Genomic DNA, 24,135 nt, shown 5'->3' with positions numbered 1-24,135 from the left:
AGCGCAGCTACATTTTATCCACCATGTATTATATGAACAGCAGCCTTTGCCATCAGTAGCTTTTGCCATACCTTACCAATGTCTACCATCATATAAACAGAGAAGGGAGGGAGGGGAGGAGAAAGAGGGGGAAAGAGATGCAATTAGTGAAAATTCTTACCTGGTTGTGGTGAGCCATGTTCTCTTCCTTGCTACCCCAGTCAAAACCTTTGAACTCCTTACTCCTCCTATTCTGAAAAAAGAAGTGTACCATATTTTGAAAAAACTAAATGGGGAAATTATTATTATTGCTGTTAATTCTTAATCAATAAATACCTGAGGATCATAGTGCAGTTTACTATATAAAAGCACAAAAGTACATAACATAATAGCAAAACAATATGCACAAACACAACAGGCACGGCAGGTTGTGAGGAACGTAGAAGAGAAGAAAAAGTTCTTACCATCTGCTTTTTATTCAATATTTACAGAGAGAGGCTTGGAACACAGCCTCTCGGGATAATGGCGTTGTCCCGAGTGACTCTCCACTCCCCCTTTTCTCATTTGTCATTGTCATCATCTCCCTACGGGTGCCACGGAGGGCCCTCTGTTTCTGAGCTCTTTGCTCTACTACCTTCAAGGATCGCTGGGTTCTGGGAGAGAGGGGGTCTGGAATGCTTTCTAAACACATTGTGTCTGTCAGCTGTCCTCCCTCTGGTGCTTCCTCTTCCCCCTCCAGGTCTCCCATCATTTCCCAGCTTTCCCCCTCATCTGCCTCTGAGCTGTGACCTCCCTCAAACCCCTGTTGTAATTCTGAACTGTCTTCTTCTTCTCTGGAAGGGTCAGGCTGAGGAGGAGGTCACTGGGGAGGAGGCCATAGGTTGTGTAATTAGCCAAAGGCCAGGGAGAAGAGGAATGTTTTTGCTCAGTGCCTAAAGATATATAATGAAGGGGCTTTGTGAGCCTCCCTGGGGAAAGCATTCCCAAATGGGAAGCTACTGGGAAAATGGCCAGTTCCTATGTGGCCATCCTCCAAATCTTTCATGGAGGATTAAACTTATGGGGACTTAAGTAAGTCAAAATATATACCAGGGACCAGGAACATCCATGCCACAAGACAATCTTATTCTCCCAGGGGATCCAGTTTGGCCCAAACACTTCTCCCAAAGTCTCCCACCTCCTATCCAGCTGAGATTGCCGCTGAAGCCAGCTTGGCTGTGGGTGTGGGTGTAAATCTTACTCAGTTTGCCAGAATTCTATGCAAATCCCTTCCCAATTCAGAAAGGAGTTTCTCTTAAAAGACTTATTAAAACAGATCAGCAAGAGGTCTGCATCAGAATCTCCAGGGAAAATAAAGAGGAGGGATCAGTTTTATCTGCACCTTGCAACACACTTTGAAATCCTCCATTGCTACAACAGGTAATTGACAGGTCGGAGGCCCCACCCTGCTTTTAAATGTGACCTATGAAACTAATCCTGATAAAAAAAGCTCCTGTGGTATCAAAAAGATTCCCCAACCCTGTTTTGTTTTTGCAAGGCCATGAAGAAATTACCAACAACTACATTCAACACCAGGTGCTCCCAGATCATGGCACTTCTTGGCCAGCCTTCTGCTACTGACACACAGCCTTCACTAGCCTAGAACCCTCCAGATGTTCTGGACTACAATTCTCATCAACCCCAGCCAGTGTGGCCTGGCTGATGGGAGTTGTCATCTAAGCAAGTTGGCACTACCAACACCTGAGGATTTAGGTGCTACCTGACTCCAGTGAAGCACGTTCTGCACAGATGTCCCAGCTGGGCAGTGTGATAAATATACATTGATTCGAGTCTGAAAGAAAGAGCAAAGTGATTAGCTGAATTTATCTCAAAGTGTAACAGCCATTTCAATTTCATTTGGTTTGTTTGAACAAAACAAGTGCACTCTAGAGCTCTACATCTGGAGACCATGCAGGAATCAGTGTTTAAGTAGCAATTACATGCCAGTTTTGGACATCAACTTGACACTTCAAACTAGCTACAAATGCCAATATTGTGTTACCAAACAAGAGGGAAATTCGCTTACAGCAGAGCATTGCCCCACAACATAAATACATTTCTACTAATACTGCAATCCTATGCACATTTACTAAGAAGTAAATTGTACTGTGTTCAACCAGGTTACACCCAGGCAACTATACACAGGATAACAGCCCTAGTTTTAATATTTTTCTTTATATAGTACAACCAGGGCAATTACAGACATATCAAATAACATCCATTTGTGCAGTGGGCCGTACCATTGTGTACATTCCTCCTGTAGGACATGAATTCACTCCACCCTGCTTTGGTGCCATGTCCAGTTGTGTTACCAACCATAATTAAGGGCCACTCCTAGACTCTTATCAGGAACTATGAACTGAAACTCAGTATTGCTCTTAACTATGGTCCTATTGCATCATGGTGGCGAGGAAGACACAGCCTTCTTGTGACCCATAAGGCATTACCTGCATTCTGTTTTGGGGAAGTGGACCCCTGTAGGAGGAATTGCACAAGGGCACCCAAGCACCTTAACTAGGCCTTGGTCACACCATGACTTCTCACCTCTTCATATGTTTCTTGGGCTGATGTGCAGCATCTTTCAATGCAACACAAATATTAAGTTCCAGTTTACAAGTATCTGTACACAAAGCCATATTGGTTCATTTTGTTCTTATTTTTGCTCTTATTTCTATTGTGTATTTAATATTTGTTATATTGTATTGTCTCAAGAAATGTGGCAGCTGTGCCCTCTTAAGGTTTCTGCCTTAATGCTACCAGACAATAATTTTCCAACAACAACAACAATAATAATAATAATAATAGCTCTGTCCATTTTCACACCTCTGAAGATATTTCACCCCATTCTGCAAGTCTTTTTTAAATTTGAGGTGACAATTTCAACCTTCACCAACTTGGACATCTCTGAAGATATCATTGCCCAAAATGCGGGACAGCTCCAACCAATCAGGTTGCCTCTCAATATATCACCGCCAAACTTGGTACGAGGACTCCTGAGGTGGATATATTAGTCTTCAACTATGTTTGCATGCAGGGCACCATTTTGAATCAATATGGTAGACCAATTTAACTCAAATTAAACACTTAAATTTAAGTGGCAGTCCTGGGTTGGTTTTTGTGTGCGCGCGCAGCCCAAAATATCACAAATCACACTATCCACTAGTGCTCAATGAAGTAGTCATCTGGGATCCAATTCTCCAGGGGTAATTAAGAAATGGATGTTATAAGCAGCAACCATTTCAAAGAAGCCTCCACATACTTTTCTTTAGATCACACTCTTTACCTCCTACTATGAAGTTAGAAATCTTACCAGATTCATGTTTTTCACATTAATGCCCATCCCTAGGAAGAAAAAACTGGCACAAACATGATCAAGTAAGAAACGATTACACAGGTTAGTAGCAAACCATTTAGAAGTTTTGCTTTGAGCACCATACTGCTTGGTTCCAAATATTACCTGTCAAAACAAAAACATTAGTACACAGGTCATTTTGTTAGTCAAGACTGCTTCCCTGGAGATACTTCCAGCAATATCGGGCAGCAAGAAAATATCACAAACAGTATTACGAGAATCTTCAACTCAGATTGTCAGCCTAGAATGCCCATTCAACAATCCATGGCCATAATAATAATAACAGCAATAATTCAAATCCCACATGAATAGTCAAACAAAAGGACCTTCTGCTATATTCAAGACATGGACATTGTAATTTCAGCCACCGAAGAGACAGGATGACACAGTTAAAGTGCATCTTGAGATGTATGCAATGTGCAACTGGCGCCCTTCCAACGTGGTTCAGGAACATCATTTCAGTAGGAGCCCAAATATGCAAAGACTTGCTGTTATGCAAACATAGCCACAAATAGACAATAGCCAAATAGTTGTGCTGTGCTTGAAATCACTTAATTTAGGGTTGCCATACGTCTGGACATATCCAAAATACCACATTCAGAAGTAGTGCCCAGATGTTGGGCAAAAAAGCTCAACAATTTGAAATATGGCAATCCTACTTAATTTCCTAGTAATTTCAGCAAATGACGCCTTCTCTATTGTCTACATGGTAACATAAGGGAGAATGATTTTACTGCCTTGTCTTCTGACTTTTCCAGGTTGAGAATACAAGGAGTGGCTGTTCTTACAATCTGAAAAGGGCACTTCAATCTGCTTTTGTCTAGGGTAGAGGTAGTGTAGCATAGAGGCCAAGGGTGAACTGTGAATCATAAAGCCCCCAAGGTAATCAAATATCCCCCTAGCCACAGTCAGTATGGGGCTTTAGACAATCCACAATCTCTCGTTCCCAATCCTCCCTCCAACCAGACTCTAATCTGGGAACAAAACTGATCATGTTACAATGTTGTTGTATGAATTACTGAGCTAAAAGTGGGTGAGGGGGACATTTGGCCAACACAGAAGTCCCCAAAAGCCTCCAACATGATCAGCAAATGTTTATGAGCCCCAAAAAATGGGCTCGTGTGCCTGTAACTGCCCACCGCACTGTGATCATCCCAAGTTATTTCTCAGTAGATTGGTTTGGCTCTCTTGTCCTATAGTCATACATTGTTTAATACTTAAAATAAACCAATAATGTAATAAATACACGCTCCTATAACTGTTCAGCATTATTGCTTTAAGGGCAGCTGAGTTACGCACAGGTGTAATCTGCCATCATACTATCAAATCTTCATGGAACTTCTATATATACAATTTTCCCCATCAGTGGGAGCTGCAAGTTTGTACCAAGTCCTTTCATTTGGGCTCTTGAGGATTGTTCTCACAACAGCACCTCTTTCTTTCCTGCCCGCAACAGGTGTTTTGTGCTGGCACCCATGCTACTTACAGCAAGATAGAAAAATGGGCATTCCAATTTTTACAGATCAGCTTAGACTGAGCAACACCCTGATACCAAATTTCAGCATTCGCCAGCTTGAACAGTTTAGGTGTCTATGAGAATGACAAATGGCCTCAGGTCAAATGATGGATACATTCCTAAGATCTTAGCTACAGTGAGAGATATTTGCACCCTCTATTTTAAACAAATATTTAGTCCAAAATGCATACTTTGACCAAGGATTCAGGCATGTGAGTGATCACAGCTGATATTTGGCTGATAGAATAAACTGTGTTGACCAATGGTGCCAGTCCAAAGAACATTTTTATCTTCTGGGCGAGCTGTGGCATGGTTGAAAATGCAATGAATGCTAAGAAACAAGATGGGAAATAGAAATAGAAGATAAATGAATATAGCAAGAAATAGAAGATAAATGAATATAGCAAGCACTACTGCCTTGATCACAATACAAAAAAAAAAAAAATCTTAGCCTTTTCTCATAACACAAAAGCAATAAATACAGTCAATCCTCAGTTCCTCAATGGCTCTGTTTTGGAACATTTCGGCTCCCAAACACCAAAAACCCAGAAATAAATGCTGCAGTTTTTGTACATTTTTCGGAAACCAAATGTCAGAGGCGGCTTCCACTTGAGTGCAGGAAGCTCCTGCAACCAATCGGAAGTCACTCCCCAGTGTCAAACGTTTCGGAAGCTGAATGGATTACATTTGACAACCGAGGTTTGACTGTATACATTATTGTAAGACCTGTGAGGAATGGCTTGTGGTCACATGCTTCTAGTCAAACGAAATATTGGAAAGTACACGCTCATATCCCCTCCTCTTGGTAGCCTTAATAAAGTACTTCCAGGATTGTTAAGCTACAGTTTCCTGTTACATCCAAACTCAGAAACTTCTGTTTAAATTCCAACTACAAACCAGGTTTGATCCTGGCTTGAAATCCAAGATTTTATTCAAATTAAACAAGACTTTGTCAGCTGAGATGAACTGAAGCAACACAAAGCACGTAAAACAAGGTATGTGAGGGGAGTACAGTGGTACCTCGGGTTACAGACACTTCAGCTTACAGACTCCATTAACCCAGAAATAGTACCTCGGGTTAAGAACTTTGCTTCAGGATGAGAACAGAAATCACACAGCAGCAATGGGAGGCCCCATTAGCTAAAGTGGTACCTCAGGTTAAGAACACTTTCAGGTTAAGTACAGACCTCCAGAATAAATTAAGTTCTTAACCCGAGGTACCACTGTATTATATTCCATACACTTCTTTCTCTAAGTCCATAGCAGCTTTGAAACATTTCTTTTATAGGAAATGTTACTAAGGGGAAAATGCAGGAAACCTACACAGGGATTGTTATTCAAGATGGTTCTCCATGTCCAGTGGCTCTATGTGTAACCACTGGACTATGACCAAAATCTCTTTTGAAATTAATATACAACACCAACTGTACAAATAAATATGTTGCTATTAGAATAGGCAACATGTGTTTCAGAAGCTTCCTAACCTACCCATTGTGGTGCCCTGGGAATGACCAACATAAAATATTTTCTCTTGTCCAGTTTTTCTCAGGATAAAATTTATTGAAGCTGGAAGGTCATATTTAGCCATTTCATCAAAACTGCAAAGAAAAGGAATAACAGACCGTGTTTTACAGACTTGCATACAGACTTCTCCAGCCAATGCAATACAATATCTGGCAAACCAGAGATCACCTCCTCCATGGACTACCAATTCTCTGAACATTTGCGAAACAATCTGATTTAAATTAAGCCATGACTCATCTTCTTTAGATATTTCCACTGGCACTGTTCACTAGCAGTCAATGCAACAGTATGAGCTGTTCACTGAAAACTTTTCAGGCGGGTAGTAGGAGACGGATGATTGACTAAATGGGTATAGTAAACCTGTTGACGACTGCAATTAGTCCTACAGGAAAAGGCAAGGGATGGTATGCAGATGATTAGCATATCTCGTTACCCTACCCCACCCTCCCACTATATATAAGGGTCTGGTGACTTTCATTTCAGTGTATCTGAAGAAGTGTGCATGCACATGAAAGCTTATACCAAGAACAAACAAAGTTAGTCTCTAAGGTGCTACTAGACATTATTTTATTTTATTTTTATTTGTCAAAGAGTTACAGTGCCTGCTGTGCTTGTAGAGACTGATACAGGAGAGCCATGTTTTGTCACAGCTGGGGCAGATCAAGGCATCTGGTTCTGCTGATGCAGGTGTACCATGCCATTTCTCATCCCAGTGGTAATTTCTCCTCTCTTCTTTACTGTGGATATACCACCTATCTATCTGTCTCCAGGCACTGCTGTTGTCTGCAAGAGATTCCCACAAGGTGGAGTTGATGTTGCTAGCCTTCACATCATGTTTGGAAACGTCTTTGTAATACAGAGTTGGTCGGCCAGTGGGACTGCTGCCTGAAGTCAGCTCCCCATAGAGAACATCTTTGGGGGATCTTATCATCTTCCAGTCTTCATCAGAGCATCTAATTCCCCACATGAACAATATGTGCTGTTTGTTTGTTTGTTTGTTTGTTTGTTTGTTTGTTTGTTTGTTTAAAATGAGAGCCAGTGTGGTGTAGTGGTTAAGAGCGGTAGTCACGTAATCTGGGTAACCGGGTTCGCGTCTCCGCTCCTCCACATGCAGCTGCTGGGTGACCTTGGGCCAGTCACACTTCTCTGAAGTCTCTCAGCCCCACTCACCTCACAGAGTGTTTGTTGTGGGGGAGGAAGGGAAAGGAGAATGTTAGCCGCTTTGAGACTCCTGAAGGGGAGTGAAAGGCGGGATATCAAATCCAAACTCTTCTAAAGAAACAACTACCAATTATATTTACTTGGAAATATATTTCTATACCTTTAGATTGTCAGGGTGCTGTTCAGTGTTGAAATAGAAGAAGAGAGAAGAGCATGGCAGATTAAAAACCCCTAAAGGAAAACTATGAACCAAAAATACATAATGAAGTTTAGAAAGCTCACTCTACCTGAATCGCCAGAATTCTTCTTGCTCCACAGTATAGTTAATGTGTTTCATGGACCAGGTGTTCCCTCTACTGTTTCCTGGCCAAACATTATAGCCAGCATCAGCCAGTATGAAGCCCAGGCTGTTGTTGTCCAGATTTGACACCCAGTTATCGCTACTGCCAAACAAGCCATGTTGCAGAAACACTGCGGGCTTCGGATTTTAAAAATTTGGGAAATGATATACAATGAATTGAAGAAAATGTTCCATTTAACTTTTGTTTAAAAACCTGAAGTATTTTTGTTAGGGATTGTAGGAAAAGATCTGCCAAAAAAGCTGAAAAACATCTTCATGTGTGCGACAACGGCCATGGGAGTTTTAATAGCACAAGGATGGAATACTGAAGAAACTCCAACTGAAGAATCATGGCAAGAAAAATTGATGGACTATGCAGAACTGGCAAAACTGGCATACAAGCTACTGGACAAGGATAACTGTGACTTTAAATGGGAATAAATGGGACTTTAAATGGGAATGAAGGGGAACCCTTTACAAAGTATTTGAAAATGCAACAAAGCAAACTGGACTCCTTGGCTGACTTTGAATAAACATTCACAAACTTTTTATTGATAATAATCAGCTAAATAGTTTGAGGATCTATACAACTGTGTAACATGCAGAAAATAGCATTTTTAGAGAAATCAAAGACTGGAACTGAGGGAAGTCAGGGGGTGTGGGTGGGTGGGTTCTGTGGGGGGAGGGAGGGGAGGAAAAATGGGGGGTAATAAGGATGATATGTTTTTGGATAATATGTTTTAATTTTGAATAAAAAGTTATTAAAAAAATAAAATAAAAGTCGGATTGTTGTTTATTTCCTTGACGTCTGATGGGAGTTCATTCCACAGGGCGTGCACCAATACCAAGATGGCCCTCTGCCTGGTTCCCTGTAACCTCACTTCTCACAGTGAGGAAACTGCCAGAAGGCCCTTGGAGCTGGACCTCAGTGTCAGGGCTGAACGATGGGGGTGGAGACATTCCTTCAGGTATACTGGATCGAGGCTGTTTAGGACTTTAAATTGTGCTCAGAAATGTACTGGGAGCCAATGTAGTTCTTTCAGGACCAGTGTCATATGGTCTCGGCGGCCACTCACAGTTACCAGTCTAGCTGCCACATTCTGGATTAGTTGCAGTTTCTGGGTCACCTTCAAATGTAGCCCCACATAGAGCGTGCTGCAGTGGTCCAAGTGGGAGGTAACTAGAGTCTGTGGGCATGTAGGGTCTCAGTCGGCGTACCAGATGGTACAATCCCGGGACTGGGGGGAGGGGACGATTGGATTGCTTTTATTTTATTGTATCTTTTTTATATTATTACTACTAGAAATGTTTTATGAATTTTGGGAAAATGTTGAGATGAAATTACTTGGCTCTTGTAAAAATGTCTAAAGAATTTGGCAAAAAGGTAATGGTTATGAGAAGTTGGCAAAAAAGATTTAAGCTTTAAGCTCTAAGGTCGTTTTTATAAGACAAGATGATAATAGAGTAAGGTAACGTAATGATAAAATATTATGAATTATGGAAAGGATTTGCTGTGACAATTATTAATTAAGATACAAGAGATGGGAGGAGGAGGAGGTCATGGAAAGAAGGTAACGGAAATTGGAGAATTTGAAAGTGATGGTTTGACTTTCTCTTTTTCTTTTTGTGTTTCTTCTTTTTTTCTCTTTTTTGTGATGTTGTCTTTTTTGTATGTAATTTTAATTTTTTTGTGTTTCAATAAATATTATTTTTTTAAAAAAAGATTAAGTACCTTCTTGGGGATATCAGAGTTTGTTACTCCTCAGTGGTGTAGTGTGGGTTGTCAGCACCCGGGGCAAGGCAAGTAATTTGCGCCCCCTAACCTGTGGATTTGCGCCCCCTAACCCTAACCTCCAGTTGTTGCGCCCAGTGTGGCCCGCCCCCCCTGAACCCCCCACGCTACGCCACTCTTACTCCTAAGAGAAAGACCTCTGGTTTGGGGGAGGGGTGTCATCTTTAATATTTTTTTCAGTTCCCCATAAATTATTTTCCAGTATATTTGGCTTGCTTACATGCCTACCACATGTGGAAGGAGATGCCCTACATCTTTTGGAATTTCCAGCATGACTTGGTCCCCCCCCCTTCTCCCCCCCCTTGCATTTCACTTTTCACTCAAGAAAAAGCTGCATACAACACACAAAGCCACTGGGCAATGGAATTGGCAGTGTCACCAACTCTTCACAGCCCTGGTGTTTTTCTCCTTTTTTTTTAATTCAGACTGTGACCCCTATAAATGGCCGAAGAAGATATATCTTTAATAACTGCAAAAACACTCTTTTGCAACTAAAGAGATTTTCCCCCACAAAAAAGATTGCATGCAGTTCCCTATGACTTGGGTCAAGAAGGTATGGAGAGCACAGCTATGTCAGCACAGAAAATGGCTGCTGGCAACATGGACTATGAACTATTTATTCCAGCTTCCTCATCTCCTTGTCACCATATTTCCTTACTTCTATAATAGTTCAGGAAAGGAGTAAGAAGCACTTGACCTCAGCTACCTATATGGCCTATCTTTTGCAATATTATAGAAAAAAGTAGAAGAAGGACACACTCAACAATCATAATAATAGTGCACATTACCAAACAAACTGCCTATGTTCTTTTGCACCAAATCAAATTTTAGCAAAGCAAGAATTCATAATTTAATAATAATAATAATTATAATAATATCCCCAAAGACAGTCCCCAGATTCATCAATCTGTCCCCGGACAAAATGTCCCCAGATTTATGCCTGGGGACCTCCGGTGAGGCAACATGGTGAGCGCCATGGCAGCAAGCAGCACTGGAGGACCCGGCCACGTCAAAGTTCCAGCCAGCCAATCCGCTGACTGGGGGGGCTATTTAAACAGAGGTGCGAGCCAGAGAGCTTCCTTCTGGCTTGCTTCCTCGATCAACACTTGCCCCAAACTTGTGCAGAGCTGCCCGTAGCAGAAGAGCTCACAGTGCTCTTCTGCCGTGGGCTCTGTGTGCCCAAGTTGGGGGGGTGAGCGAGGCACTGAGGTGGTGAAGAAGAGGAAGAGAAGCATAGAAAAGAGCTGTGCCGTATTGCAAGAGAGAGAGAGACAGAGAGAGAGAGAGAGAGGGAGGGAGTGCGGCTGTGGCTTCTCCTCACAGGAACAAAGAGGTGTGAAAGTGAAGGCTGGGGGGGACAGGGGGAGGAAGGAAGGCGGGCGGGTAGGCTCATTTGCTTTCTCTCCCTCCTCTCCCTCCAACAGCCACGGCAGAGATGGTCAGTTTAACAGGGGGTGAGGAAGGTGCCTTGTCCCTGGAGCAAGTGACAAACATGGTTTTAAATGTTTTAAGTGCTTTTAATTTGCTGCACCTTAAATGGTGGTTTTTTTATAATATTATATTACTTTATTATTTTATTTCTGCTTGGGGTGGGATAAGTATTTAGTCAGGGTGGGGAGTAGTTTAATTTAACATAATTGTTTCTTGCTTTTGTTTTTATTTTTTATTCTGTTAAATTACTACATAGTTTGTATTTTGCTTTTTAAGGGGAAGGGTCAGGGCTGCCTGGGAGTGGGCCTCAGCCAAAAGAATGGCTGGGGCAGGTTCCACAGGGGGGGATGTATTGGGACACGCGATCTCAGTGATCACGGGCAGGAGGAGGAGTTATGCTAAGACCAGATCATGTCATTACCGAGGAGGCAGGTTTAGTCGTTAATTGAGGACTATCCCTGCCTCCAGGTCTTGTCCTGACCGGAAGGATACTGGAATCAGCAAGGGAAACCCACATGACCTGAAAGTGTTGCTGTGCAATGCCAGGTCAATGATGAATAAAACCACTGCCATCCACGACCTGATTGTGGATGGAGGATTTGACCTGGCATGTGTGACAGAGACCTGGTTGGATGAAGCAGATGGGCCTGTCCTTGCCACTGCTTGCCCACCAGGTTTCTCTTACGCACACCAACCCAGGTCAGGTGGGCGGGGAGGGGGGGTCGCAGTGATTTTTAGGAAGTCATTAGTCTGTACCAGGCGTCCTATTGGGAAGACCCAGTTTTCTGAGTGCATGTTCTGGAAGCTGGGCAATAGGGGCAGTACAGGATTCCTCTTGGTGTACCGACCTCCCCGCTGCACCAAGGATTCCATGCCCTAGCTGCTTCAGGTCATGGCGGATATGCTCCTGGAGACACCTAGTTTGGTTGTCCAGGGGGATTTTAATATCCATGCTGACACAACCTTAGAAGGGGCCGCTCAGGACTTCATGGAAAGCATGGCCTCCATGGGGATGTCCCTGAATAAGTTTGGCCCAACTCATAGCCGCGGACATGCCTTAGACTTGGTGTTTACCTCTATGGATGTTGGTGATCTGACACTAACTAAAAGCAAAACAAAAGAAGTCAGCCATGGTCAGATCACTTCCTGGTGCAACTGGACTTCTCCACGACCCTTCCCCTCTGCAGGGAGGTGGGACCGATTCGGATGGTCCGCCCCTGCTACTTAATGGATCCAATTGGCTTCCAGACAGTGGTAGGGGATGTTTTATCCCAAGTTGATGGCCTTTCAGCTGATTCCCTCATGGCCCGCTGGAATGCGGAGTTAACCAGAGCTATTGACTCTCTGGCTCTGAAGCGCCTTCTCCGATTGCATGGAGCCCAGACAGCCCCGTGATTTTCCCCGGAGCTGAGGATGTTGAAACAATCGTTGAGACGGCTAGAGCGCCGGTGGCGGAAAACTCATTCTGAATCAGACCGGACACAGGCTAGAGCTCAACATCGAGCCTACCAAGTGTCAATGGCGACAGCAAAGAGGGCCTTATTCGCCGCCTCTATTGCATCTGCAGAAAACAGCAGCAGGATACTTTTTCTGGTGGTTCGCAATCTATAGGAACCACCTGCACCACCGGGGCCTGGTAGGGACCCCAAGATCTCCTGCAATGCTTTTGCAAAGTTTTTTGCAGATAAAGTCTCTCAGATTCAGAAGGAGGTAGACTCCACCGTGGGAGTTGGGCCAGGGCGGGAGAGTGCTAGAGTTCTGTCTAGTCTTGTTACATGGGATCAATTCCAATCTGTTACCTCCGAGGATGTGGACAGGCTGCTTGGAAAAGTGAAACCGACCACCTGTCTCCTTGATCCTTGCTCATCCTGGCGGATAAAAGCAAGCCGGGAAGGGCTGGGCGATGGGCTCTGCAGGGTGGTGAATGCTTCCCTCTGTGAGGGAGCCTTCCCAGACCCGCTGAAAGAAGTGGTTATTAAACAGCTTCTTAAAAAAAAATCTTTAGACCCAGCCAATATGGCCAACTATCGCCCAGTCTCAAATCTACCATTCTTGGGCAAGGTGATTGAGCGGGTCGTTGCCAAACTCCAAGCATGCCTGGAGGATGCGGACCATTTGGATCCCTTCCAATCGGGATTCAGGCCTCACCATGGGACTGAAACTGCCTTGGTTGTGCTGGTTGATGATCTCCGGTTTGCTAGGGACAAAGGTAAGAGCTGTTTCCTAGTTCTGCTGGATCACTCATGAATTGACATTTTTTGTAATTTGGACGTATTTAGGTCATATTGAATGAACTAAAAAAATCCTCATGCAGAAATAAACTAGGTTCATTTTCTTATTGAATTCTTTGCATCCCTCAGGTCTGAATACTGAAATGGATTATAGTTGCTTTTTGTGAATGTGTACTAATGTTTATATGTAGAACACCTGAGCATGGGCTAAGTTTGTTTTACCTCTGTGGGACGAGTGGATTACTTTGGGGGGGGATTTGTATCTGTGGACTGCTATTACTTTAGATCTGAAAATTGATTACATTTATGTATGAGTTTACATGTATAACATCTGAGCATGGATTGCTTTACTTCTGTTGTGCCATATGGGTCACTTTAAGAAAGAAATTTTGTATCTGTGGATTGCCAACACCTGTTACTCAAACCGATATTGTGCTTGTCCATATAATCCTGCTTTGTAACAGTCACTGCTTACTGCACCACTACTATGCCATAAGATCCACTATTCTGTAATATTACATATGGTATATACAATTGTTTATGGTTTTCTATATTTTTGCTGTAAAAAATATGTGAGATTACTATGTTGTATTTATTTGCATTACCTAGAGCCTGATCTACTGATGAAGCCTAGGATGGTGAAACAAGGCTAATATTCCAGAAATCCTTGTCTTAGACTCCGTGAAAGGATTCTGTGGAACTGTAACAACCCTTCATGTGGATTATTGGACTCTATGAACAAACAGGTGGAATAGATACTTGTACATGTATGAACCTTATGCATGAACTGACTAGAGAATGAAGTGATCCACTGGGTCTTCTGCTTTTTTCCGTTGAACTTTATGGGACTTCTGTTGAAATCTACAATTTGATACAATGAATATTATATCTTATTTATTCAAAAGTACAGCCGGTTACGTCTTGTGTGTTTGTTGATTACTGTTACACATGGAGCTTTGCAAGTCATCACAAGCACCTGATTGTGCATAAAGTAAAACAAATAAAATGGATCACCTCACATCATTGTGACATCAGGTGACTGAAAGTTGGAGGAGATAACATTCCAGCCTGCTGATGAGATCCACTCCCCCCCCCCACTGCTCTACACTGACTGGCAGAAGTTCTCCAGAGTTTCCAAAGTGTCTCTTTCCTGCCCCTCCCTGGAGATACTACAGGTAGAACATGGAACCTCCCTGGGGTGAAGCAAGTGCTCTACTACTGAGCTAAGGTCCACCAAGGACAGTAGTCTAATACATCCTGAGAATCAGCATTCCAGCAACTAGGGGCTGACATCAGTGCAGGTATTGAAAGTCACTTCCAATTGTGCTTGGTCTCAAGGTGCCAGTCTTCCAGTAAGTGTGACATACCAAGTTGCTTTCATTTACTGTTTTGGAACATCTGAATGTCTTCCTAATTCTTAGTCATGTTCATTAATTTCAACAGATCTACTCTGCATAAAACTTAGTTCAATACCACCCAAAGCATGTTTTCATATTGCCAATTCCACAGATGTTAGCAAAGAACTTGTCTCCACCCCACACTGCAAAACAAAGTTTGGGAAGATCAGAGTTCCTTTCTTCATGACTACTGTTTTTAGAAATCACTTGAGTTCTGTCTCAGCACCTCTATTAAAAATGCATGGATTTAAATAATGATAATCAGTTCAAAAATGTTATTTCCAAAGGGATTATTTTGTGTGAACAAACATAGGGAATTTTTCCCAAGGTGAATTTTTAAAAAAATTGTAGTAGTTATAGTTGTTGTTGTCATTATCATCATAGACTAATGGTGATGGTTTCTTGGAGGACTATTTTAGGATCCCAAACTCACTCATAATTATGCATAAACTCAATTATCTCTTCATACAAGTGCTGTGGAGCATCAAGGCCCAAGAAGAAATCTGTGTGTTGCCAGTCAGGAATCATCTTGTGGTAAACTAAGTTTGAGACCTGAGGCAACCACCGGGCAATATTCTTTGGGGTTGAAACCCAGTCATTCCCACCATTCCAGAGAGCTGTTGGAGCAGTCATTTTTTTAATATCATAGGAAGGTGCTGTTTCCTAAAAGAGAGGGGGAAATAACAGGTTTAAAATAGTTTGTAAGTTAGGACTTTGCAGAAGCTTCATGATCAAAGCAAACACACACACACACACACACACGTTATGGGGAATATAAGTTGAGCTGTTAATGTGAATAACAACTGGACATTGTGCAGATTTGCAAGGCATCATATAGAATGTGCACATCATCCATGAAGAGGAAATTGTGCACTTTCCTGGTTAATATACATAGTCTCCAACCGGCTTTGGACAATTCCTTGAAATCACTTGAAATTGTGAACACATTCCTTCCACAGGTTGCACCAGCATCCATTTACAGTTTCCGGCTTGATAGCATCCACTGCCTGCTCAATGCAAAATGATGCAAAATAAAAAAAATTCCTTCCAGTAGGACCTTAGAGACCAACTAAGTTAGTTATTGGTATGAACTTTCATGTGCATGCACACTTCCTCAGATACACTGAAACAGAAGTCACCAGACTCTTATATATAGTGAGAAGGTGGGGAGGGGTATTACTCAGAAGGATGGTGGAGATGGGTGATTAGCTGATAGGTGTGGTAAACCAGTTGATGACTGTTAATGACTGCAATTAGTCTTACAGGAAAAAGCAAGGGATGAGATGGCCAAAAATAGCTTTATCGTGTATAATGAGATAAGAATCCAATGTCTCTATTCAGACCAGGTCTTTCCATGGTTTTAAGTTTGGTAGTAAGTTATAATTCAGCAACTTCTCTTTCCAGTCTATTTCTGAAATTCTTTTGTAATATGACAGCTACTTTGAGATCTTGTATAGAATGTCCTGGGAGATTGAAGTGTTCTCCTATTGGTTTCTCTGCCTTGTGATTCCTGATGTCAGATTTATGTCCATTTATCCTTTGGTGTAGGGTTTGGTCTGTTTGTCCAACATAGAGAGCTGAAGGGCACTGTTGGCATTTGATAGCATACACAATGTTAGAAGATGAGCAATTACATAGTCCTGAGATGGCATGTTTGATGTTGTTGGGGCCAGTAATGGTGTTGTCCGGGTGTATGTGGCAGCAAGGTAGGCATCTGGGTTTATTGCAGGCTCTGGTACCAGTGTCCATGTTAAGTCTTGTTGCTGTATTATGGATGAGAAGTTGTTTAAGATTGGGTGGCTGTCTGTAAGCAATGAAAGGTCTTCTTCCCAGAGCTTGAGAAAGAGAACTATCATTATCTAGGAGAGGTTGTAGAGCTCTGAGGATGCGTTGAACTGTTTTAACTTGGGAGCTGTATGTGATTACTAGTAGTGTTCTGTTATTTTCTTTTTTGAGTCTGTCTTGCATCAAGTTTTCTATGGGTATCAGTCTGCCTCTGTTGATCTGTTATTTAACTTCATCAGGCAGATATTCTAGTTCTAAAAAGGTTTGCTGTAGATCTCTTGGGTGAGAATCTCTGTTTGTAGAGTTAGAGCAGATGTGGCTGTGATGTAGGGCCTGGCTATATACAATGGATTGTTTGGTATGTTTGGGATGGTAGCTAGAAGCATGTAGATATGTTTGTTGGTCAGTTGATTTATAGTATAAAGTGGTGTCTATACACCAATCCTGTATTTTTATAGTAGTGTCCAAAAATGTATTTATTGCATAGATTGGTTCATAGTTATGTTGATGGTGCGGTGAAAGCCATTGAATGTCTGGTGGAAGGTGTCGAGGGTCTGTTGACCGTGTGTCCAGATAATAAAAATATCATCAATGTACTGCAGGTACAAGAGGTTTGAGTGGGTAGGAGGTTAGGAAACGTTCCAAATCTTCCATGAAGATGTTGACATACTGTGGGGCCATGCGGGTTCCCATTGCTGTGCCACTGATCTGGAGGAATAGGTCATCACCAAATTTGAAGTGGTTGTGGGTAAGGACAAAATGGCAGAGTTTGGTAGCAAAGTCCACTGTGATTTTATCTGAAATGGTGTTCCTTATGGCTTGCAAACCATCATTGTGTGGGATGTTGGTATACAGAGATTCCACATCCATAGTGGCTAGTATAGTATTGTTAGGAAGATTATTCAAAAATTGTATTTTCCTCAGAAAATCTGTGGTGTCATGTGCATAGCTGGGAGCACTGATGGCATACAGTTTCAGAACAGAGTCCATATAACCGGAAACACCCACTGTAATAGTGCTAATACCTTAGATGATGGGGTGTCCTGGATATCCTGGTTTGTGTATTTGAGGTAGAAGATAGAAAGTTCCTGGTCGAGGTTCTACTGGTGTGTTAGTAAGGATCTGTTCTTGGATGTGTGGGGGTAACTCCTTAACAATCTTGTTCAGTTCTTTTTTGTATTCCTGTGTGGGGTCTGAGTCCAATTTTATGTAAAAGGCAGTACTGGAAAGTTGTCTGTGAGCCTCCTGGATATAATCAGTTTTGTTCATGGTGACGACAGCTCCACCCTTCTCCGCCTCTTTAATCATAATGTCTGGGTTGTTCCTGAGATTATCTATGGCTCTTTTCAGCATGGTTAAGATTTTGTTGTAAGCAATGGTGTTTTCTGGTCACATCCGTTTGGATTCTGTGGCAGAAGAAATTGATGTACAGATCTAGTGTGGTATTGCATTCATCAGGGGGGGTCCATGTGGAGTCCCTTTTTGTGTAGCATTTATTCGGTGGTAGCTGGTGGTCAATGTTCTGTTCATTAATGTGTTGGGAGGGTGGTGGTTGTTCCCCAGTAGGCTGAGAGATGTTGTGTTGTGGAGATGTTGTTTGTTCTACTTTGTCTTGTCCTTGTGTGTGTTGAAAGTACTCCTTCAGGCGTAAACAGCAGAAAAATGCTTCCAAGTCTCTGCAGAACTGAATAATGTGTGGGGATTTGGCAGGGCAGAATGATAGTCCATGTGAAAGGGCTGATTCCTCAGCTGGGCTGAGTGTTTGCTGAGAGAGATTGACAATATTGTTGATCTTGTTATTTTGATTAGTAGCCTGTAGGTTGGGAAGGTTAGAGAGTTTTTTGTTTTTCTGTTTTTTCAGTAATTCTAGTTGAGAGTGGTAAATGGTTTGTTTTTTTCATTGTGGAACTCTTGCCAAGCTGGGTGATTCCTGACAGAGTTGTCCAGTGCAGAGAGTTCCTCCTTTATAATCTTCTGTTTAGAGTACAGAACACCAATCAGATGTTTGAGCAGCTTCTTGGAGAAAGCAGATCAGTACCCATCGTGTTAATCCTTCACAGCTTTAAATCAAAGGGCTAACTGCTCTGCTTTGGCAATGTAGGTCTGCTCAGGCATCTTCTTCCAGAACAGGCCCATCTAGTCTGTGTTGAAAACCTGCTCTTGAATATACTTCTGCTGCAACAGCCTCTTCAGCAGCCTCCATGTCTGCAAATGCAGCTTCACCAGTGCTGGGGATGTTCTTCAAATTGAAGCAACCTTTGAAGCAGTTCAGCCAACCACAGCTGGCATTGAACTCCTTCTCAGGCTGCTTGCCCTGTACCAGTATCTACCCTCATATAAACACACACACAGAGAGAGAGAGAGAGAGAGAGAGAGAGAGAGAGAGAGAGAGAGAGAGATATGCATGCAATTAGTGGGAAATTCTGACCTGATTGTAGTGAGCCATGTTTTCTTCCTTGCTACCCCAGTCAAAGGCTTTGAACTTCCCACTCTTCAAACTCTTCAAAAAGAGATGTACCATATTTTGAAAAATAAAATGGGGAAATTATCGTTATATTTATTCATTAATTATATTTCTATACTGCCCTACATCCAAGGATCACAGTTCAGTTTACAATATACATAACATAAAAAAGCAACAATTCCCCTCCTTCCCCACCCAGTTTAAAAGAGGTGTAATTAGCCAAAAGCCTGGAAGAAGAGGAAAGTTTTTGTCTGGTGTCTAAAGATACCTAATAAAGCCATCAGATGTGCCACCCTGGGGAGAGCATTCCACAATTGGGGATTTGCCACAGAAAAGGCTCATTCTCGTGTTTCCATCTTCCAGACCTCTTGTGGAAGAGGGCACATGTAGAAGGGCCTCAGATGATGACTGTGCCATCTGGGTTAGCTCATATGGAGAGAAGCAATCCTTGGGTACAGCAGCACTGAGCCACTTAAGGCCTTAGAGGTCAAAACCAGTACTTTAAATTAGGCCCAGAAACTGATTGGCCACCAGTGCAATTGTGCCAGGATTGATGTTTTCTGCTCAAACTTGCCTCTCTGTGCAAACAGGCTGCTGAATTCTGTATCCTCAACTTTCTGAACCACCCAAAGAAAGGCATGCAAAGCCATTGAAAAGCCACTGGTATCATTTCAGCTTCTGCAGTTTTTCACTGAGATGTCTAATGAGAATTAATAGGAACACATTTCCCCTGTCTAGATTCAACAGAAGTCATCATATCAGGCAACCAAAGCAGCTTCTCTGTCAAAACTAGGCCTAAACCTCAACTGAAGTGGATCTAGAAAATCCACTTCTTTCAAGACTGCCTGGATCTGGGCGTGATCTTCTTCTTCTCTGGCGATCACTCATAGCCGAGTAAGATTGTCTTCCATGAAAATGGTTGTGTGTTTTTTTATAATGATATTTATTGAAAAAAGAATTTTTAAAATTACAAAGAAAAAAAGACAAAATTACAGAGAAAAAAGACAAAAACAGAAAGAAAAAAATCTGGTTTTTTCCAAGTTCATTTGTCAAATCCAAAGGCTCATTTTCCTGCTGGGCCAAAAGTCCCTCCATCCCTGGCGCCCAAGATTCAGCAAGGTCCTCTTCTTTCAGTTGTTCTGTCATGGCACGCTCCTGTTTTGGTTCCTGGGTGGGCTCCATATAGTTTCCCACTACCTGTTCAAAGGTTCTGGCCGCATTAGTCATAAAATCCGTCTTCTGACTTAACTGATCCAATAGGGCATTTATTTTACAGAAAGCACCCAACACTGCTTCTGAAGGCATTGTCCTACAAGGTCACAAATCCTTTCCCACAGTTGTAATCAGTAACAGCTGCAAGTTCCCAGGATTTAGTTACAATTTCACAGTTCCCCTCTAGGGGGAAAAACTTCTGGTTGTTCTTTTCCTTGAAAACAATAGCAACAAAGTTTCTTTTTTAAGATATTTTGTCCATATTTGTTCTTTTAAAAGACGAAAGGAAACAATGGAGTCACAATGTTTCTCTTCTTTTAACTATCTGTCAAAGCATTTATTTCTGGACAATGAGCTTCAAACATCAAATCTGACACCCCGCTCCAGGGTCAGGATGGTGGAAAATTACTTTGCTTTAGCTTCACTTCTGCAGGTTTAAACGGCTCGGGAAAAAGTCCCCCTTCTTCTCCTGCTACCGAAGGGGGGTTCAGCGATTTTAAATGATGAAAGTCGATCCTTTAAAAGTGATTTTTAAGGCTCTAGTTTGCGTTGTCTTTGCTTTGTTTTGACTACAAGGAAACAGAAGGGTGACTTCCTGTTTAAACCTTCACGTTTCAGTACCAAATTAGGGTTAATTTTAAAGTCCAAATTCCTTTTTATTTCACCAGTTCTTATTTGAAGTCCAAATATTTAATTTTCCAGTACTCACGGTTGATTATTTTAGATGCCAAATTGTCCCAGGAAAAAGGCAGCGCTCTCCGGCAACGGCTATGCAGCTTCGCTCGACAGAAAAAGCAATTAACTCACAGCACCGCGCCACTTCCCCCTCTTCACTTCGGAGCCCGTTTATGGGTTCCTTTGTGGGTTGGGGGGGCGCTAAGGATGCCCGCCAAGTCCCACGGTCACAGGCTTCATCCGCCTGTGATTTCCAGAAGGGTCCCCGCTACGCCGCAGCGGAAAAGACCCGTTTCATGCAGAGCTAGTCCCTCCAGTTCAGAGGGAGTCCCCGCCATTGCCGGTGGCGCCACCCCGGAAGTCATCATGAAAATGGTTTTAATAATGACTCCGTAAGTGACTGTGGAGGCCAATTCTGGATCCACATGTCCTTCCGCAGTGGGGGCATTGGTTTCCGGATGGGAGTTGATCACAGTGTGGATTTGCCAAGCGTGCCTTCCTCTTAGCCTGTTTCTCCCTTGCATCCTGAGTTCGAGTGTCTTCAAAGCCAATGACACCTTTGGTAAAGGCTATTCTCCACTTGGAACGCTCACAGGCAAGTGTTTCCCAATTGTTGGTGCTTATACATTTTTAAAAATTTGCCTTGAGACAGTCTTTAAACCTCTTTTGTTGACCACCTGCATTATGCTTTCCATTTTTAAGTTTGGAATAGAGTAGTTACTTTGGAAGATGATAATCAAGCATCTGCACAACATGACCAGTCCAACAAAGTTGATGTTGAAGAATCATTGCTTCAACACTGGTGATCTTTGCTTCTTCCAGTACACTGGTATTAATTTTCCTGTATTCCCAAGTGATGTGTAAAATTTTTTGGAGACACCGTTGATGGAATCTTTTGAAGAGTTGGAGATGCCATTTATAAGTAGTCCATGTTTCACATACATACAGTAAGGTTGGTACTACAAAACCTTTGTAAATAAGCATTTTAGTTTCTCTGCGAATGTCCCAGTCTTCAAAAACACTGCGCTTCAATTTGGAGAAAGTCGCACTCGCAGAGCTCAGGCGATGCTGGATTTCAGCATCAGTGTCAGCCCTTGTGGAAAGATAACTGCCGAGGTAGGAAAAGTGATCAACATTTTCCAACATTGCACCATTGAGTTGGATCTGTGGTGCTACAGAGGGGTTATTTTGTACTTGGTGCAGCACTTTGGTTTTTTGGATGTTCAGTGATAGGCCAAGTTTTTCATAACCTTCTGCGAAGATATTTAGGATGGTTTGGAGGTCATCCTCTGAGCGTGCGCACACTACGTTGTCATTAGCATACTGAAGCTCTATGACTTTGCTTTCAGCCTGCTCATTAAAGAGCTTTCCATCTGTTCAACAGATGATTTCTACTCCAGTGGGGAGTTTCCCTTTGACAAAGTGTAGAATCATGGCAATGAAAATAATGAATAGAGTTGGGACAATAACACAACCTTGTTTAACACCTGATCCCACTGTTAATGGTTCACTTTGAGAGCCATTGTTATCTGCAATTGTTGCTGTTATATTATCATGGAGGAGTTGAATGATGTTCACAAATTTATCTGGACAGCCAATTTTCAGAAGGACAGTTCAGAGTATTATGATTTACAGTGTTGAAAACCTGAGTCAGGTCAATAAACGCCATATACAGGGGTTGGTTTTGCTCTCTGCATTTTTCTTCAAGCTGTCAAGTGGCGAAAATTATGTCCACTGTCCCCCTAGAAGGCCGAAAACCATCGGGAATACTCAAAGGCTGACCTGCAATCTCTGAAAGGCTATCTGTAGATTCCTCTAGGCTGGGAGGTGAGCTTTTGCCTCGTATCTACGGGACCGTCTTTTCCGATATGCCCCACGGAGAGCCTCAAGGTCCATAAATAGCAACACCCTAGTGGTCCTGGGCCCTAAGGAAGTTAGATTAGCTTCAACTAGAGCCAGGGCCTTTTCAACACTGGCTCCGGCCTGGTGGAAGACTCTGCCTCATAAGACCAGGGCCCTGCAGGATCTGATTTCTTTCCACGGGGCCTGTAAAACAGAGTTGTTCTACCTGGCCTTTGGCTTGGAACCAATTTGATTCCCTCCCCCTCTTTTTTTTTCTTTTTCCTTTCTCCTCCTGTGATGAGGCTGCATTTTAATATTTTAATGTTTTGATAATATAATGTTGTATTTTAATCTTGTTTTTAAGTTGTATTCATTCTCTGACAGGACAGTATCCAGCTGAGCCTAATTTTTTTCTTTGTCTGCATCAGCATCCAGTGTTGGTGCATAAGCGCTTATAATAGTAGCCATGTAAATAGATCATGGCCTGGGGCATAAACAGGGATTAGTGAATGAATCAATAGTCATGCTGTAACTCAGGCTATGCAATAATGTTTAACCTCCTCCCTTTAGGGAGCAGAACAATGTTGTAAACATCCAAAGAAAGATTTGCAAAGCCATTGAAAAGCCACTGGTGTCATTTCAGCTTTTGAAGTTTTTCTAGACTATTCATTCTTAACTGACTTGCTATAGTGAGAATGATGGAGAGATGTACTGCCACTTAGGAGTCGTCTAATTTACACTTAGGTAATGGTAAAGGTAACCCCTGCCCGTACGGGCCAGTCTTGCCAGACTCTAGGGTTGTGCGCTCATCTCACTCTATAGGCCGGGAGCCAGTGCTGTCCACAGACACTTCCGGGTCACGTGACAAACTGCATCTGGCGAGCCAGCGCAGCACATGGAACACCGTTTACCTTCCCGCTGGTAAGCGGTCCCTATTTATCTACTTGCACCTGGAGGTGCTTTTGAACTGCTAGGTTGGCAGGCGCTGGGACCGAACGACGAGAGCGCACCCCGCCGCGGGGATTCGAACCGCCGACCATGTGATCAGCAAGTCCTAGGCGCTGAGGTTTTACCCACAGCGCCACCCGCGTCCCCTAATTTACACTTACTTGGAAGTAATTCCCATTTAACTTATGGGTTGCAAATTTCTTTTGTCATGTAATCTGAATTTTCCTTTCTGCTCCCGGCAGCTAGATTACATGGAGAAGTAGCTCGGGTAACCCCTTGTGCAGAACTGAAATATATTGCAGAGATCAGGAACTTTCACTCCACAAGACAACCTTATTCTGCCAGGGGACCCAGGTTGGCCCACACACTTTCTCCAAAGACTCCCAACTACTAACCAGCTGAGATTGCAGCTCAGAGAGGCGTTTTCATTGAAATACTTGGGAAAAC

At 42.6% G+C, this 24,135-nt stretch overlaps 1 protein-coding gene across 4 annotated transcripts in view; it reads right to left on the bottom strand.

Annotated features, from left to right (window-relative positions):
- The window catches only part of LOC309532153 (putative lysosomal acid lipase/cholesteryl ester hydrolase), a 55,507-nt gene continuing 31,372 nt past the window's right edge, over positions 1–24,135 (bottom strand). For 3 of the 4 annotated variants that reach the window (XM_082222168.1, XM_082222169.1, XM_082222167.1), the window contains exons 8-9: positions 18,976–19,047; positions 15,036–15,425 (exon numbers count right to left, since the gene is read on the bottom strand). In XM_082222168.1, coding sequence (XP_082078294.1) covers positions 15,192–15,425; positions 18,976–19,047 — 306 coding nt within the window. In that variant the 3' untranslated portion in view covers positions 15,036–15,191. Of the gene's footprint in view, positions 233–1,738; positions 1,811–3,328; positions 3,476–5,077; positions 5,218–6,374; positions 6,485–7,858; positions 8,050–15,035; positions 15,426–18,975; positions 19,048–24,135 lie in introns of those variants that run through there. The other variant, XM_082222170.1, reaches the window with a different exon arrangement.

The sequence above is a fragment of the Podarcis vaucheri genome (assembly GCF_965113315.1).
Source record: "Podarcis vaucheri genome assembly, chromosome: 5".
Classification (NCBI taxonomy): Eukaryota; Metazoa; Chordata; class Lepidosauria; order Squamata; family Lacertidae; genus Podarcis; species Podarcis vaucheri.
Note: the sequence above shows the minus strand (reverse complement) of the source record. Positions and strands in the feature narration are given on the sequence as shown.